Here is a 17,540-nt window from a genome sequence, read left to right as displayed (position 1 = left end):
CAGTAATATTAAGTGAATGAAAATGGTTGAATAATAAAAATGCAAGTGATCTTGTAGTAGAAATGGTGTGTGTGCTATGATCATAACTATGTCAAAACAGGAATGAGTATGGAAGAGGTATTATAATTACATTGGTATGATGGGATAAGGTAGCTTCCCTGATTTCCAGATTCTCTATAGCATAGATTTTCCTTCTGTATTTTTATGGAAGTTTGGGAGGTATTGTGACCCACTTCACAATCCCTCATTACATGTGCCACTCTTCTTATTGTATGACTGTGAATGCCTGTGTTAGCACTTATCTTGGAATTAGGTGCATGTAAGTGACTCCTTGGCTGGGCACTCTTTGAGAATCTAAGAGTTAGTGCCTGATGTATGGTTAGTGCTTGGTAAATGTCTGTGGTCTGAACTGGTGAAGGTGTGTGGCACAGTTTCCTGAAGAGGTTAAGGATAAAAGGGATGTGGAATGGGCCCTTTGATAAAGAAGCTCCAGGTGTCAGCTGGAAAGCAGAATTGAGAAAATAGAGAAGGTTAAGAAGTAAGGCAGTTCCAGGGTTGAGGCCATTCACCGCAAGAAGTGCAATGACAAAGGGGAACAGGTGTTGGGGGGTCAGGGGCATCTACATAAGACCCCTATTAGAAGGGATGATCAGGGAGGGAGGCAAGGGCCCACATTTGTGTGAGCCCTCAGCCCCAGTAAGGACTCTGAAGCCTGAACCGTTCTTGGTTTTATTCCCCAGGCCTGGTGAGTAATGTGGTATTCACCAGTCACACCACGGAGCAGAGGCACCCTCTCCTTGTCCAGCTGCAGACCCTCATCAGGGCTGCCAATCCTACTGCAGCCTTCATTCTTGCAGAAAATGGGATTGTCACCAGGTAAACGTACCAAGTTCACTTCACCCTATAGGAGCAGCCACTTTCTCAGACACCACACTCTGGCTATGGCCCACAGGGTCTTTGTACTGTATCTAAGACCTGGGCATTTATAGAAGTGCTTTTGGTGTTGCGCAAAAATCAACAAGACGACCCCATGTGTCAGTATCCTGTACTGTTTTGAGAGATTTTGTCTTGATGGATTCACATTTTCATCCATTAAAGAATGAAGTCAAGACTCTCAATATTACTTGTATTAAGATGTGAAAGAAATGGGATAGAGAACGTAGAGAAATGAGCTTTTTACTTCATGGACTTGGGTCCAAATTACAAACTAAAAATAAAGAATTGATGACTCTGTGTGTGTGTGTGTGTGTATGTGTGAAGAGGAAACATCTGGTCATAAAGCACATTTATTTGCTCAATAAAGATATACTAAAAGGTACATACTTTATATAATTTTGACTTTGAACAATGTAAATATTTTACATATTCAGAAATTAAATTGACAAAGAGGGATAAAACTAAATGAAAAAGTGAATCCATTTGTATATCAAAGTAATAATGACCACACACAAAACAATTAATTCAAATAACTTTTAAACATAAACATTGGAGGGGTGCCTGGGTGACTCAGCTAGTTAAGCATCCCGACTTCAGCTCAGGTCATGATCTCATGGTTTGTGGGTTCTAGCACCACATCAGGCTCTGTGCTGACAGCTCAGAGCCTGGAGCCTGCTTCAGATTCTGTGTCTCCCTATCTCTCTGCCCTTCCCCTGCTCGCACTCGGTCTCTCTCCAAAATAAATAAACATTTTTCAAAAATTTTTAAATAAACATAAACATTGGAACCCTGATTTCAAACATCACTTGTTAGATAAGGAAGATAATAAATATGAAGTGGGAAAAGGGAAGAGAAACCCTGTGAATGGACTCAATATAAGTTCAGTATTTCAATTAAAAAATGTATATTTTCTAGCTCTTCCCATTGAAAGGGACCAGAAATACTAATACCACAGTAGAATAAATACCCCTACCTTTAGGTCCTGGTTTCTACATATACCAGTTCCCAATTAAAGTTATCAGCACTCCTTAGAGAATTGGCTGATTATAGGTCTAGGGCAGGGAAAGTACAAGGTAAACCTGGTACATTTTGTGCTAAAAAAAAAAAAAAAAAAGCAAGGAGACACTCAGAGATTAGTAGAGATGTGCCAAAAGGATGCAGGAGCTAGCTCAAGAAGCTCTCACTGGCCACACTGGGACACGTGGAGCATAAGAGAAAACAATTGTAATAACAGAGTATAGCACATGGAGTAAAATGAGTCCATGGTGATACTAAAAAAATGGGAGGGGCAGGATAGTAAATCTCCTTTAACACTAATAAGGATTTTTAGAACTAGCAAGTCACCATTTTATAACAGTTACTATAGCACTTGATTTAGGCAAGAATCATCATTGAATACTAAGAACGGGTGGGTGACAGATTGTTGATGAAAAGGATATTAACTGTTCTCAAAGTATCACTCCATGGACTACTTACTGCTTACAGTGAGGGGAAAGTACCTTCACAGTGAGAGATGTAGTAGACCTGACGTTAACTAAATGATTAAACTTAGCAAGGCCATTATTTGCACAGATTGACATCACATGCTTCCTTCATGTGATGCTCTGGGAAGGACACAACATCACCTAGGTATTAATATGACCAAAAATATTTAACGGATTCTAATCATAAGGAAACAACCAGGTAAATCCAGATTGTGGGACACAAGACAGCCGGCAGGTACTCTTCAAAAATGTCTACTCCATGAGAAACAACAACAGCAAAGTTAGAAGAATTATTCCAGATTAAAGGAAAATAAAAAAATTTTTTAATGTTTATTTTTGAGAGAGAGACAGAGTGCAAGCAGGGAGGGACAGAGAGAGAGGCAGACACACAGAATCTGAAGGAGGCTCCAGGCTCTGAGCTGTCAGCACAGAGTCTGATGCGGCGCTCGAACGCACTGACTGCGAGATCAAGACGAAGTCAGACGCCTAACCGACTGAGCCACCCAGGGGCCCCAAGATCAAAGGAAAATAAAGATTGTAAATTCAGTGAGCAATCTTTGATTGGTGTAGATCCTGGGTCCCAGACCTCTCCTGCAAAAAAGGGAAAATTTGAAAATGGATTAGATCAGTACTTCTCCAACTTTAATCTGCATATAGATCTCTTAGGGATCTTCTTAAAATGAGAGTTCTGATTCAGCGGGTCTGGAGTGGGACCTGGGATTTTGTTTCTCGTGAGCTTGCAGGTGATACTAGTACTGCTGGTCCACAGTATTGTATTCCTTGGATGTGATAATAGTATTGTGCTTCTGGAAGAGAATGTGCTTGTTCTTGGGAGAGGTATACTGAAGGACTTAGGTGTGAAGTAACAGAAATAAATGTATGCATATGTGCTTCTGTGTCTGTGGAGACAAAGGGGAGGAAGCAAAATGGGCAGATTAAGATTGATCATCCTAATTAACGTGGGTTTTTCTGTATGTTTTCAAAGGAATGAAGACATTGAGCTGATTCTCTCAGAAAATAGTTTTTCAAGTCCTCAGATGCTGCGATCTCGATATTTAATGTACCCCGGCTGGCAAGTATCATCATTGAAAAGTAGCTAAGGTTTCTTTGTAAACACAATGATATATTTACAGAAAAAAAAAAAAAAAAGTGAAATTTCAAGTGTTCTGCCAGGGTGACAGTGGCCGCTGGGATGGCCTGCCATGTCCCAACAGCTGCTGGTCATGCCAGGAGCCCAGTGCCCCACACATGTTGGGCTCCAACTTGGGGGCCTTGCTGGATGTTGAGACTTAGGGAGTGGCTCTGTGGGCACCAAGCACACGGTGTCCTTTGTCTCCTCTAGCCTCTAGTGAGGGTGAGGTGGCTGGCACAGAACCAAGGAGTGACAACCTTACCACGAGAGAGTCATTCCTAAGAATACAGTCCTCTGAGGGATCCCACCTGACAGGTAGGTTCCCTGCTGTTGTGGCCCAAGGGATGTTTATTCTCTCTTGGCAGCCTCTCAGCCTATGAACCTCTCCTCTGAGGGGAGAAGGAAAGAGAGTGCCAAGGGCGCTGTAGTGACACCAGGGCCAACATCACTTGAGCACTCACTGTGTACTACACATTGTTCTAAGCTTTCCAGGACAGTAGCCACCAGCCACATTTGGCTATTTAGTAAAATGTAAATTAATAAAAATTAAATAAAATGTAAAATTCAGTCTCTCAGTCATACAAGCCACATTTCAAGTGCTCGGTAGCTACCTGTGGCCAGCAGCTACCACGTTGGGCTGTGCAGATCCAGAATATTTGCATTGTCACAGAAAGTTCTGTTGGACAGTGCTACCCTAAGAGCTCTACCTGTTATCGCACGAATCCTCAAGCCAAGCCTGTGAGGTAGGCTGTATTACTTTCCACATTTTAAGGATAAGGTAAGTGATGCAGCAAGGAGTTAAAGGCGTGTTCACATTCATACAGCCAGTAAGCGAAAGGGCTGTGGCTTTCACACCCAGGGTGTGCGGCTCCAGAGCCGGTACATGCAACCATCATGCTGTGCTTGTCCCTGTATAGAACGGTTAACTGGGTTCTGCCCTGGTGATGGTTCAGGGGAAGACAATTACTAAAGCTTGGCCAAAAGTATTCTCTCGTGTTAATTTGGATTATCTTTGTTATCCTTACTCACTTCCCCCAGACACCTCTCTGCATTCTCCACACCACCCCTTGTGTCACCAGTATCTTTTTAGACCAGCAGAAAAATGATTGTGCTGTGCTGTTAAAATAACAAGTCCAGGAGCACCTGGGTGGCTCAGTCAGTTGAGGATCTGACCCTTGGTTTCTGCTCAAATCATTATCTCAGTTCGTGGGTTCGAGCCCCGTGTCGGACTCTGTGCTGACAGCCAGCACGGGGCCGGCTTGGGATTCTCTCCCTTTCTCTCTGCCCCTCCCCTGCTTGCACGCTCTCACTCTTGCTCTCCCTCTCTCTCCCTTTCTCTCCCTTTCTCTCTCTCTCTCTCTCTCTCAAAATAAATAAACTTTAAAAAATCCAATGTGTGAAATTGAAGGCTGTTAGGCATATTCTTAGAAGGAATCTCTGATTTGAGCTACATACTTGCTTAAACAGTGGGTAAGTAGATCATTCCTTATGCCTGAACAAGACAATTCCATCCTAGCTAAAAAGAAACAGATGGAGCATCTGAGCATCTGAGGTGAAACCCTCCTCTCCAGTGACTACAGCTACTCACCCTTTTCCTGCCACACCTCTGGGCCTGGTGCTGAAATTCCTGCTTTTTCCACGTAGTGCCTAGGGAAGCACCCATTCTCTAATCCATGGTGACTCATTCTGGGAATTGTTCACATGAACCTAGCTCCAGGTACAGACTTTCCTGCAGACAGTGATCCAGGAAAAAGCCAGGTGTAAAGGATTCATTAGAATGCTCTGTGGGGGCACCTGGGTAGCTCAGTCAGTTAAGCATCCGACTTCAGCTCAGGTCATGATCTCATGGTTTGGGAGTTTGAGCCCCACATCAGGCTCTGTGCTAACAGCATGGAGCCTGCTTCAGATTCTGTGTCTCCCTCTCTACGCCTCTCTCTCTCTCAAAAATAAACAATCATATTTAAAAAGTTTAAAAAAAAAAGTCTCTCTGTGAACCTTTAGCCTGAAGCCTTCCCTTGATCAGCCCTTGCAGAGAATCAATGATGGAGGGGGCCTCAGAAATCACCCTTCAGCACCTTCCCCTTCTGAGTCCCTTCCTAGGAATCGGGTAATTTAGTCTTTTAACAAGATGGCAGCCATCAGACTCCTGCACATCTGTATATTTTCCCCCTTCCTCATTGGGTCAGGGTCACCACCTCAGAGGGAGTAGGCTTTAGCTCTAGGATATGCTCAGCTCTGTGCTGTACAGATTCTCAACATCCCCTACCACAACCCTCTCTGTGCTCATTGACCCTGCCCACATCTCTCCTAGGCTTATTTCTAGTCTGGGAGGATACCTGTTCTCTTCCCTTAGCCCCTCCCAATTTCACTATGGATTTGGGCTCTGAATAAAGAAGCCAGAGAGGCCCATGGTCTCCCATGACTTGTTTGGATGGGGAGAGGGCAAAAAGAATATGTCAGTATTACAAAAATGTTATGCCACTGCCTTACTTTAAAGAAAGCACAAAGAGTAAGATAACTTTCAACAATATATATGATATAAAATTCAAACCTGTAGTGCTATTTTATTTAAAAAATTTTTAATGTTTATTTTTGAGAGAGAGAGATAGCATGAGTCGGGAAGGGGCAGAGAGGCGGGGGTGGACAGAGGACCCAGAGTGGACTCTGAGCTGACAGCAGAGAGCCCAGTGCAGGGCTCAAACTCATGAACCATGAGATCATGACCTGAGGCAAAGTTGGATGCTTAACCGACTGAGCCACCCAGGTGCCCCTGTAGTGCTATTTTAGAGCAAAAGAAACTAATAAAATATAATAGATTGGAAGAAGATGTTTGCATCATATGTGGCAAAGAGTTAATATCATATTTGAGAAGTTTATTTTGATATTGAAAAGTAACCTAGTCCACGTAGATGTGGACAGTTCACTTTAGAGCAAGTATTAGTGGCAGCCGTGGTAACAGAATTCCATTTTAGTAATATTCAGAAATGTAAAATGATGCCTCACTGTTGTTTTGATTGACATCTATTACATTTAACCAAAAATATCTGTAAGAATCATTGCTGGGGGCCCTGTGAAACTGAGACACTCATGTGCTACTGGGAGTGGTATAAATTATAACCCAGGAGATGGTTACACCCTTTACTGCATTGATTCCATCATGGGGATCCATCTCAAGGAATTCCTTCAGCAGAAGGAATGACAATTCCATAACTTTGGAAGCTGGGTAATGGGGGTGTATTGCAATGTCTTTGCATGTGTTTTAAATTTTCCATAACAAAAACTTAAACTTTTTAAGTGCTCTGAATGTGGCATGTTCTTTTAGGGTTTTTTTTAAGATTTTTTTTCAATTTTTAAGCAATCTCTACACCCAGTGTGGGGCTTGAACTCACAACCCTGAGATCAAGAGTCGCATGCTCCACTGACTGAGTCAGCCAGGCATGCTTGAATATGGCATGTTTTTAATGAGTTTGTGGTTGGCATTATGTCTGCTGAATTCAAAACTGAGAAAATAGAGCAGAGATTCCCCAGCCCTTTAGTTCCTTCTGGGGAGTATACACATCCAAATGTACAGTCTGTTAAGTTGCCCTCAACAAGGGTGGGGTACAGTTAAGGCCCTGAGGAAGAGCTCCAGGAGTGCCAGGGAGGACCCCCAATCTCAGGTGGCATACCGGTAGGCTTCAAAGGTAGATGGGGTCTTGGGCTTCAGGGAACTGCTTGTCTGCAGAGGTGAGACCTCCCTGCTCTAATGGGGCAACATGCTTCCCAATCTCAAGATGAAAAAGACATACACATATTTAAAACAAGTGTTTTATACATAAAATGGCACATAAGTAAGAAGGAACTCAAAGTAGTTCATCCCAGAGTAGCATATAATAACATTCAAAGCCCCAATTACTCGTACTTACAATTTTTTAAACCTTTTAAGGTATGAAGGTAAATTTGATGCTGGATCAGTCTTTCCACTAATGGTTCAGATCTGCGTATGGTTTGGTCGTCCTTTGGAGAAGACTCGCTTTGTGGCCAAGTGTAAAGGTAAGCCTTGGTTAGGACATGTCCCAGACCCTAATAAAAGAATACCCAGAGTTGTCCCTGCTTCCTGGCACCATTTTAGTATTATATGTGTTGTCATGTCTCCTCACTATTGGGGTCTGAAAACAGAGGGATTTGAGGACCCGGGAGTACCCCGACCCTGGGAAGAGTGGCAGAGCCACTGGGGAGGGTGTGGTGGAGGGAGGACTTACAAGCCCTGGTCCCTCAAGTGGGGATCCTTCCCAGACCCTAACTCTCCCAGCTGTGTGCCCTGAACTTGGCCTCTGCCCTAGGGTGGGTGACAGCCCTGTCCTCTTCTTCCACCAGCAATTCAGTCTTCCATCAAGCCAAGTCCCTTCTCTGGAAACATCTACCACATCCTGGGCAAAGTGAAGTTTTCAGGTAACTGGGGAGTTGGATTTGGGAGTCCTGCACTATGGAATGCTTACATCTCATGATGTGGGTTCATAGTTTCTACTGATGCTCTGCAGAGCACAGATGCCTCTCAGACTCTGGAAAACCCTCCCATGTGGGCCTGACACCAGTAGCTCTTCTAGTTCCCCCACCTTGCTGCAGGTGCTGCTCCACAGTGGAAGATGTGTTCTCTCTTCCCCCAGATGTCCTGCCCAGAGCCTCTCCTCACAGCTCTTTGACTTCCTTGTTCCAGAGACTCACACACCCCTTTCAAGCCATCTGTGGCCTCCTAGACCTGTCACCAGGAGTTGCCCCAGTGCCGAGCTCTCCAGCTCCACATCCGTTTCTGCCAAAGTCTTCAAGCCTTTAGCCTTCCTTCTCCCTTCTGTCCACTAGTTCTGTTTATCAGCCATAGACCTCTGGAGCCCTCATGACCTGAAGTCTGTCCTTCCTGGCTGGAGGTGGTTGGTTAGGCAACTCAACATTGAGAAAGGGGAGAATATTCCAGGGAAAAGGCATAGCATGTGCTTTGGAACCAAGCAAAAAAGGCACATTTCAGGAACCAAAAAAGGTTCACTGTGGCAGGGACCTAGTGGGACTGTTAGGGTGTTTGTAGCTGTCACAACAGCAAACACCAACTCAACTAGCAGGTGTTAGCTACATAATGAGAAGTCGAGAGGTCAAGCAGCATAGCAAGGCCACGGAGGACACAGGTAACGTGGGTCCTTCCAGTCTTAGTGTGTCAGGTCCCCACCCCTCGTTGTTGCAGATAGTGCTGCAGGTCTAGGTGTCCCACCCAGACACAACATCCAGCTGATAAGAGAGGCTCTTCCTGTGGGTGGCTTTATCAATACACACAGCTTTTACTGAGGCATCTCCTGCCAGTCTCAGCAGACTTCTCCTCTTATTGGCCAGGATTGAGTTGCTGTGCCTTCCAGGACCCATCACCCATGGGGAATTGGTATTGGTGAAAGGGGGAGGCTGGACAGGCAACAGTCAGTGTCTGCCGTAAGGAGCCACTGAGAGTTGTAAGCATGGGACCATCTGGATTTGGATGGGAGAATTAGATGACATCACCTATATAAAAGAATCTCTCAAGGTCCTGAACCCATACTTTTGGCCTAATTTATGTTATTGAATCTGAAACTTTGGCCCCTTACTCAAGCCCACTTCCCTCAGGCTCCAACAGACCTGCTTCAGAGGTCATAATGCCTCCACCTTTCCTCTCACCTTGTTTTCTTCTTTATTTAGACCTTCTCTTGACCTTTTTGTTATTCAAGGTTAACCTCTCTGTGTTCTGGATCCCTTTTTTCATCCTGCTTTTTAGGGGAACCTTGCCATTTTCTTGGGTCACCACTACTAGCCCCCAGCTTCTTGGTCTATAAACCCAATCTTTCCTGTTCCTATCATGTGACCTTCCTGCCACACTTGTGTGTTGGTTGACACACCCTCTTCCCTTGGCTTCTCAGGGCTCTGCTGAGACCAAAAGGGCTCTCTTGTATTCCCTTTCTGGGTTAGTGGTTTCTACCTGATTACCAAATCAGCCAAGCCAGAAACTGACATTGCTCCTCCCTCTCTTATTTCATGCTTTCTAGCTTGCCACCAATCAGTTCTCCCTCCTGCGTGTCACAGGAATCTGTCCCCAACCATCTGCATGTTACAATCTTAGTGTAGCTTTATCTTTTGGGGGCTCAGGGCCTACATGTGTTCTCCCTGCAGACTCTGAGAGGACCATGGAGGTCTGCCACAACACTCTGGCCAATTCCTTGAGCATCGTCCCAGTTTTAGAAGGACCCTCGCCACCACCCGATTCCCGAAGCACACCTCAGGACAGCAACGGGCAGCAGGAGAGCTACCTCGTGTTCATTGGCTGCTCCCTGAAGGAAGAAAACATCAAGGACTGGCTGCGGCAGTCAGCTAAGCAGGTGGTTTCCAAAGCCCAGACACACCGGGCACAGATGTGAGCAGCACACCTCAGAGCTGCTCCTGGCTGTGGGGTAGAAGCCCCTTCATGACCTCCCTCCCGGTCCGCCCTTCACAGGCTCAGCCAGCACTTTCAGGGATGCTTTGTGATTGGGAGGAAGCCACCCAGGGCAGCCTCAAGGCAGACCTGGTCTTACAGCCATTTCTAATTCTACTGCCAAGGCAAACTGCAGTTATTAGGTGGCTTAACTAGGTCCTGGGTGAAACCTGGCCGTTCCACGTGGATCCTGGATCAGCCTGGCAGTCTAAACTCAAACTCAAAATGTCTTTTCTTAGCTGAACCTAAATCAAGGGCTGTCCTGTGTTCTAAGCCCAGAATCCTTTTAAATTTGGTTCTCTTTCTAGAAAAGAGAAACGACAAAGATACACTTATAGCTATTTGCAAACCAAGACTTCAAGCACTGATAGCAGTGAGCCCAGGGCCCTGGAAACAGGTGCAAGGGAAGAGGACGCTTGCCTGTAGAGGCACACAAGCATCTTTAGTCCAGTACTGCAAAGAAAAATAAAACCCAGATGAAACCCAGTTAAAATCCTCTAATATGATGCAAGCTTTGGGTACTAGGCCTCTTAGCACAGCCTCAGGGTTTTGGCCTGAGTTAGAACCCTGGAAATAGAGTTGGCTGGGTTCTGGCTCCTTTGCAGATGCTTAGTTGGAACCTGTCTTTTATACTGAGGAATGGCTGCCTGTGGGCTGTGTTTTTCCATTATAAACTGGTGCTTGACTTGGGGACTTCATGTTGTCCCTTTGTCTGCATATCTGTCACTGGTTGGGCTTAGAGTTGAGGATCTGCACAGACAGGAACGTGCCTATTTGCAAAAAGCACCGGTGTTTCCTCTGCTGCTTGCTTCCCCTGGCATACAGGGTTCTATGTTGGGAGGGTGGTCTCCTTGAGCACACAGGCAGGATATTGTGTCCAGGCCATGACCGTGCTTGTGCTTTCCCTGCTGCTGGGATCTTAGTCCCATAACTAGCTCCCAGAGCCCTCACCCGCCATGTACTCTATCAGCTCTTTGGAGACCTGACCCCTCCCTTCCTTCCTTCATCTCTGCACAGAAGCCTCAGAGGAAAGCCCTGAAGACCAGGGGGATGCTGACCCAGCAGGAGATCAGGAACATCCATGTGAGTCCCCTAAGAGCCCAAGGGTATCCTTCTGGGCTGGCACAGCTCCATCCTTTCGGACTCCCTGAGTGAGGAGCCTATTTGTAGGGCATGCTGGATGTTGTGCTTCTCTGAGACCACAGAGGGAAGCTGGGCACAGAGAAACCTCAGCCCATCCAGCCTTGTAGCCTGAAAGAGGAAGAGGGTACCAGGTGACCTCTGATGTGACCTGGGCATGAGATTGAGAAGCAGTGCCTGTAGGAGGAAGGGATGACAGGGAGCCCTGTTTTGTCACACCGTTGAATCTGCCACAGAAGTCCTTTTCTCCTCCCATCCCTCCATGCTAGATAAACCACAGTTAAAATAACAAGGGCCCAGAAAAAACTGTCTAGATCCAGAAGCTACTAATAGGCAGATGGCGGAATCCTGGGACCAGCACGAGAGGCTCTTTGATGAACCCCCCAACCTGTAAGCTGACCCCCAGCCTGTGCCCCAGTTCCCACCTCCACTGAGGAGGGGCTTGGGGATAAAGGCTAAAAGGGACACAGAATCCAGGCTCCATAACAGGCTGTGTCGCTGTTCCCTGTAATGAGTGGGTGGGAGAGAATCTGGGACCTCAGGAGCCCTTGCTTTGGACTTGAAGAGGCCCGTTCATTTCCAGCCCCTGTTCTTGGCAACCCTGGGTGCTTCTGAAGAACACACCCAGAAGGCAGTCCTTATAGTATTTGTTCCCCCAGAAGCAGACCTTGAACATGGATTTGAGTGCAGGTAGCTTATTCTGGAAGTGCTTCTTAGGAGTCACTAGCAGTAGGAAAGTAAGGGGGAGAAAGAAGGGGAGACAGCTAGGGGTGCCTGGGTGGCTTAGTTGGTTAAGCATCTGACTCTTGGTTTTGGCTCAGGTCATGAACTCATGGTTCGTGAGTTCGAGCCCTGCATCAGGCTCCATCCACACTGACCATCTGGGGCCTGCTTGGGATTTTCTCTCTGCCCATCCCCTACTCACATTCTCTCTCAAAATAAGTAAATAAAACTTTAAAAAAAAAAGGGGGGGGGGGGAGACAGCTAAAAAGACTGTGTTATCAAACCAGTGCCACTGAGGACAAATGGAATTTAATCCCATGAGGGGCTCCTAGAGTTCCTCCTTGAGAGCTGGGGAACCTTCATCAGTCACTATTTGAGGACTGCTGAGGGGAAGTGTTAATTCCCTGACATGTCTAGCCTTCCTTGGGGCAGAGTAGGCTCTCTTGCTAGGGAAATAGGCATGTTTATTTGTTTCTAATGAATAAGAAATGATACATAGTGGTCAAATAATTTTAACAGTACTCTTGTTTCCTACAGGTGAAACGCCACCTGGACCCCCTGCCTGCAGGCTACTTTTACAATGGCACCCAGTTTGTCAACTTCTTTGGTGACAAGACTGATTTTCACCCACGTATCCTTAGAATCAGGGGCAGTAACTTTGGGGGCATGTGAAAGCCTGATTGTAAAGAGGCTGTGTGTTAGAGCCAACACAGCCAAGCCCTTAGAGCGAGCTGGGTTCTGGGAACACACAGCAAGCCACAGAGGCAGACTTTTCATTGTGGCCTTTTAACATCATTAAAATTAATTTCGCCTTCATTCAGTGATTGCTGATGCAACTGTGGGTTGTAGTTTAAATGTAACTGTGGTGACATCCTGACTTCTGTGATCATCAGGGGTCCTAATTTACAAGTTGGAGACTAGACGTGATTACAGTAGTTAATCTGTGAGAAGGCAGACAGGAGTCTTCATGAAAGCTGAAGGGCTCAGCTCTAGGACTGTGCCAACCCCAGTCCCTTCTCTGTAGCTGTGCTGCTGCCAATATAAAAGAGTCATGTACCCTTTGTGTGAGCTGGACGCTCATTATGTCAGTGTCCCCCACCTCACCTGCCCACAGATCCCTCTGAGCTGGGACAGGCTCCCTTATCCTCCAGTATCAGGGCTCTCTTCCTTAATGAAATGCCAGTCATGGACCAGTTCATGAATGACTACGTGGAAGAAGCCAACCGGGAAATCGAGAAGTATAACCGGGAGCTGGAGCAGCAGGAGTATCACGACCTCTTTGAGCAGAGGCCCTAGGGGAAGGCTGTGCCGTGCATCCTGCAGAACGTCCACCCTGGAGGTGGATGTTTAGAAATGGGGTTACTTAACCTCAGCTCTCCCAGAGGCCCCTCCCTGAAGGGGCTGTCTTTGTTCTCCTTGGCCTTTGTGTGCTGGCTTGAGTGCATGTTGTCTTTATTCTCTATGCAGCGCTGAAGAGCATCACCTGCACCACTAATGGGGGGGAGGGGGGTACTCATGGAGCAAGAGCCGATAAGGGCTGCCCTGCCCTGTGTGTGGGGCTGGCAGTGCAAAACCTCTGGGTCTTTGGTAACAGTATCTCCTATGGGCTGCTGAGACACTGTGACAGTGGGGAGAAGCATTTGGGTCACACAGAGGAGCTGTTGGGATGCAGAAGGAACCCTGGCTGCCCAAACTGTGGCTGTGCCTGGGGGCCAAGCCACCACAGGCCTCACACACTGCCCCAGGAGAGCCTGTCCCCAGTGGAGTGCCTGCCTTTCTGGTTAGGCCACTTGCATTGATGGAGCTGGCCCTGTTGGCCCTGGGCCCAGTCCTAGGGGGAGCACCCCAAGCTCTGCTCAAGCTCAGCCCACTGAGCCAGCAGCTTGGGCTGAGATCAACAGTCTGTTCTAAGATAAGGGGATGTCCCTTACAGACTAAACTGAGGGGAAAGGCATGTTGCTTTCCAGAAGCATGTGGCTTTTGAATTCGCAAGCAGTTTCCCTGGAGGTCGGTGCTCAGCTCCCCTCGTGGTATCCCTCTACTTTGCCCCATTCGGGGGCAAGAGCAAACCTGCTGCTTCAGCCTCCCTGCTGACGCTTTGCCTCACTTTTGAGGAGAGCATCCTGCATGCAACTGCTTTGTCTTAGCCCCAGAGCTATGATCATTTATGGGGCATCCCCGAAGGGGGCTCACTCTTCAGACCTGGCCCTCTCCTCGGCCATGCCAGGGAAGGCCTGGTTTTCAGCCACAAACTTCAGGAAACTTATGTCCCCAAGCATTGTTGCTGGCCCTGGACTTGCTTGGTTCCTGAGGACCAGGAGTTTCAAAGAGTTCCAATATCCAACTTAGAATTTCTTCCAGTGGCTTTGTTTTCAGCTGGACCACAAAGCAGAGGGGTATTACAAATGCATCCCATGCCTAACTTCCAGAATTAGTATGTGGGAGGGGGGCGGTCACAGGCACTGATGTTTGGGTGATGTCTTTTAGGACTTCAGCGCCTCAGCTGCCTAGATTGTAAATGCTTTCTGAATTTCACATTTTTTTTTTTTTTGCATGCCTTAGGAAGAAGCACATAGACGAAACCAGCAAAGTTTCCAGTAATGTATAGGGGTTTTTGATAAAGGCCCCTGGCCCACAGGAGAGACAGAGAAAGGATGGAGCACATGTGGTCTGTGTGCCTGATCACTCAGAGGCCTCCATGCAAGTAGCAAAGCAAGTGTTAAGGGCTTGTCAGTAAAATGTACTTGTATTAGAAAAAAAAATAATCTGAAGCCAAATGAACAAAACTCCAAATACCACTGAATAAGAACTCTTGCATGAAGAAAGCCTTCTGAAAAGGCCTGTGTGCTCCAGTCCCAGCTCCCAAAGCTGGTGGTGACAAGGGCCCAGATGTGGAGCCCAAGTCAGGGAGCACCTCACTTCTGGTTGGCCGGAGGCTGGGGTCCACAATGGACCTGCCTCTGCTTCAGAATCAATAACATAGATCTTAAGTGCAATTGATGAAATAAGCAATGAGTTACTGTAGCTTCTTTTAGCTCTACCGAGCTCTTTTTAAAAACTCAAACTTGAGCAGCCTTAGAAAAGGGAGAGGTGGGGTGGGTGGGTGGGGTGGGGGAACCAGAGGCCATTTACTCCAGGTGGGTTGCTGTGAATTTATAAATGAAAGCTCTGGATTGAGGAGCTCGAGCCATTTCCTGGCTGCTGCACAAAAGAGTTTTTAAAGAGGGCTCGGAGCCCGCCCATAAAAGCGGGTCTTCCCACTGCGTGGGGCTGTAGTACTACGTGGTGGTCTTGGTTTCTGACCATTGTCCACAGAAATGCTCTCTCACCAACTCGCCCCACTGTCCCAATCCCTCTGCTGTTAGAGGGAAAACTGTGATTACCTCAACTTGAATATGAAACTGTGATTGAAAAAAGTCAAAACGTTAAGAAGTTCCAAAGCCAAAAAGGCAGAACTGGCTGAGGCCTCTGTTGACACTCCTCAGCCTGCTAGGGGGTGTGAAGGGGCACACTGGCGAAAGGGCATTCCTTGCGGCACACGGCACACTCGCTGTGCCCTGGCAAAGAGGCACACTAGCTGTGTGAGCTCTTCGAGGACTGGGGCAGGGGGATGCCTCCTCCCCCACACTGCCCCTTCTGGAACCTGCCAGGCGACTCTGGGTTCCGACTGTGAAGTTGAATGTCCACTTGATTGCTCCAGGCAGAGGGACAGGGTCTTAGGCTTTCTCCAGAGGAAGGGCCATGACACTGTGTTGTAGATTTTGGCCTCAGGAGTGGATGCCAGGAACCCAGCGGGGACATCAGAAGTAGTAGGTTTCTTAGGGGCAGGCAGAAGTCCTCCAGGGGCTTACGTGCTTTTTGCCAACTTTCCTATTAGCAGCTTCAGTTTTATACCACCCAGAGTGAGTGTGATAATGTTGAAGTCGCTGAAGTTATAGGTTATTTTACGTTTTGATGTGGGATTTTTCCTTTTTTTGATTGGAAGGAGGCAGAAATTGGAGAAAAGGGATCACTCTAGGAAGGGGCTGCTGGCAAGGAGTCCAGGTGGCCCTGTCCGAGCCCTGGGGGCTCTCTGACCTGAGGCCAAGACACGTGGCCCCGCAGGTCACAAGAAAAAGTTCCCTCCTAAATTCTATTAGGATTTTGGAGAATTTTTGCACAGTAATAAGCTCTGGGTTGCTCTTTGGGCTTCTCAAAAGGGAAAAGTTAACTCAAAGATTGTAAACTATTAAGTATTCCAGCGTGTTGCTGGCCTCGTTGGATAGTTGTACCTCAAAAAGTAGGTGAGAAAAGGCTTCCTCATTGTCCCAGGTTGTCGAATACTAATGACAGAAGAGCTCACTTACGTGCCAAAATTCACTTTTATACTAGTTTTCCAGTGCTTTAATATTTGTAACTTAAATTTTAAAACTCATATTTACAGACACTACTGTAACTTCAGTGAAACTGAATTGTGTGATTGAAGCTTTTTGCTTATAGTATTTATTACACTACTTAATTCAGTAAATATATAAAAGTAGCCTTCAATTTATTTTTATATTATTTTACATGTTTTTACCTGCAGTCGTGTATGTGAATTTACCTTGGTAACTGAGACGTCATGCTAAGGACCAATAAACTCACTGAACAAGCAAGACCTGGCACAGTTAGTTGTCACTGTGGCCTCAGCCCCAAGGTTGAGAAGGCCTGGCCCCTGGGACAAGGCGGGGGATTCTCTTGGGGCCTCTTGGGGAAGTGCTTTGTGGGGGCAGCTGGGGAGGAGCCCTTGGGGTGCACACTCCCATCCCCAGATCCCAGAGGGCCCACAGAGAGTTAGGTTCATGAGGATACCACCCTGTGTGGGGATGGGCACTCTCAGGACTCCCAGGACCCAGAGAGAGGCTCGAGGAAGCCAGTTGTGGACACAGGGGTTCCCCAGGACCCCAGAGAAAAGCCATCCTGTCCCCACCCTCACCCTCATGTGGCCCGGGAGAAGCCCCATCCACCAGTAACCTCTCACTCGTCCCGGATGGCGGGGCTCGGGTGTGGGTTCGCTACCCTACACCCCGCCTCAGCCTGGGTGCTTTACAAAGCTTGTTGGCCATCTAACCGTGACCAAAACTCCATGAGTGGCCCTCGGTCCTACTTTACAAATGGGAACCACCGAGACACGCCCAAGGAGCAGAGCCCATGCCCTGGCTCCCAGTCCATCCGAGATGCCTCTCCGGCACTGCCCCACAGAGCAGGCCTGGGAGCCGCACACTCCAAGGGAGAAGCCACCCAAAGGCTCACATCTCTGGTGGAACAGTCACCAGTGCCCCTTTCCACGTGTGGCAGGGTTTGGGGCTGGGGGCGGGCCTGGCTGGCGTAGGGCTGCTGTCATTTCAGGGCAGGAGCTCGTTGCTGAGGTGCCATGCTTCCATGGAGACGCTGCCTTCTGTCCCCCTCTCAAGGAAGGAGCCTCCGGACAAGGGAAGTGCTCTGCTGGGAAGATGGAGAGCTGACCCAAGGGGGAGGAGGCAGCCCCCCTCAGATGGTGGAGAAGATGGTCTTGGGTTTGGAGGTTCTGTGTGCTCAATTAGGTACAAACCAAAGCCAAACTGCATGTGAGGGGCCCAAAGAATTGGGGATGAGGGGGCAGCAGTAGTATCACCTTCCTCACAACCCCTGCCCCCAGAGTCTC

At 47.5% G+C, this 17,540-nt stretch overlaps 1 protein-coding gene across 1 annotated transcript in view; it reads left to right on the top strand.

Moving 5' to 3' along the window:
* DNAAF9 (dynein axonemal assembly factor 9) overlaps positions 1-16,512 on the top strand; it is a 126,579-nt gene extending 110,067 nt beyond the window's left edge. The window contains exons 31-38 of the mRNA XM_040446812.1: positions 741-876; positions 3,406-3,492; positions 7,478-7,584; positions 7,909-7,983; positions 9,715-9,920; positions 11,033-11,098; positions 12,416-12,509; positions 13,062-16,512. Of these exons, the coding sequence (XP_040302746.1) occupies positions 741-876; positions 3,406-3,492; positions 7,478-7,584; positions 7,909-7,983; positions 9,715-9,920; positions 11,033-11,098; positions 12,416-12,509; positions 13,062-13,174 (884 nt within the window). The 3' untranslated portion in view covers positions 13,175-16,512. The remainder of the gene's footprint in view (positions 1-740; positions 877-3,405; positions 3,493-7,477; positions 7,585-7,908; positions 7,984-9,714; positions 9,921-11,032; positions 11,099-12,415; positions 12,510-13,061) is intronic.
* The last annotated feature ends 1,028 nt before the right edge of the window (positions 16,513-17,540 follow it).

This window comes from Herpailurus yagouaroundi, unplaced genomic scaffold (genome assembly GCF_014898765.1).
Source record: "Herpailurus yagouaroundi ecotype Mexico unplaced genomic scaffold, PumYag 196, whole genome shotgun sequence".
Taxonomy (NCBI): Eukaryota; Metazoa; Chordata; class Mammalia; order Carnivora; family Felidae; genus Herpailurus; species Herpailurus yagouaroundi.
Note: the sequence above shows the minus strand (reverse complement) of the source record. Positions and strands in the feature narration are given on the sequence as shown.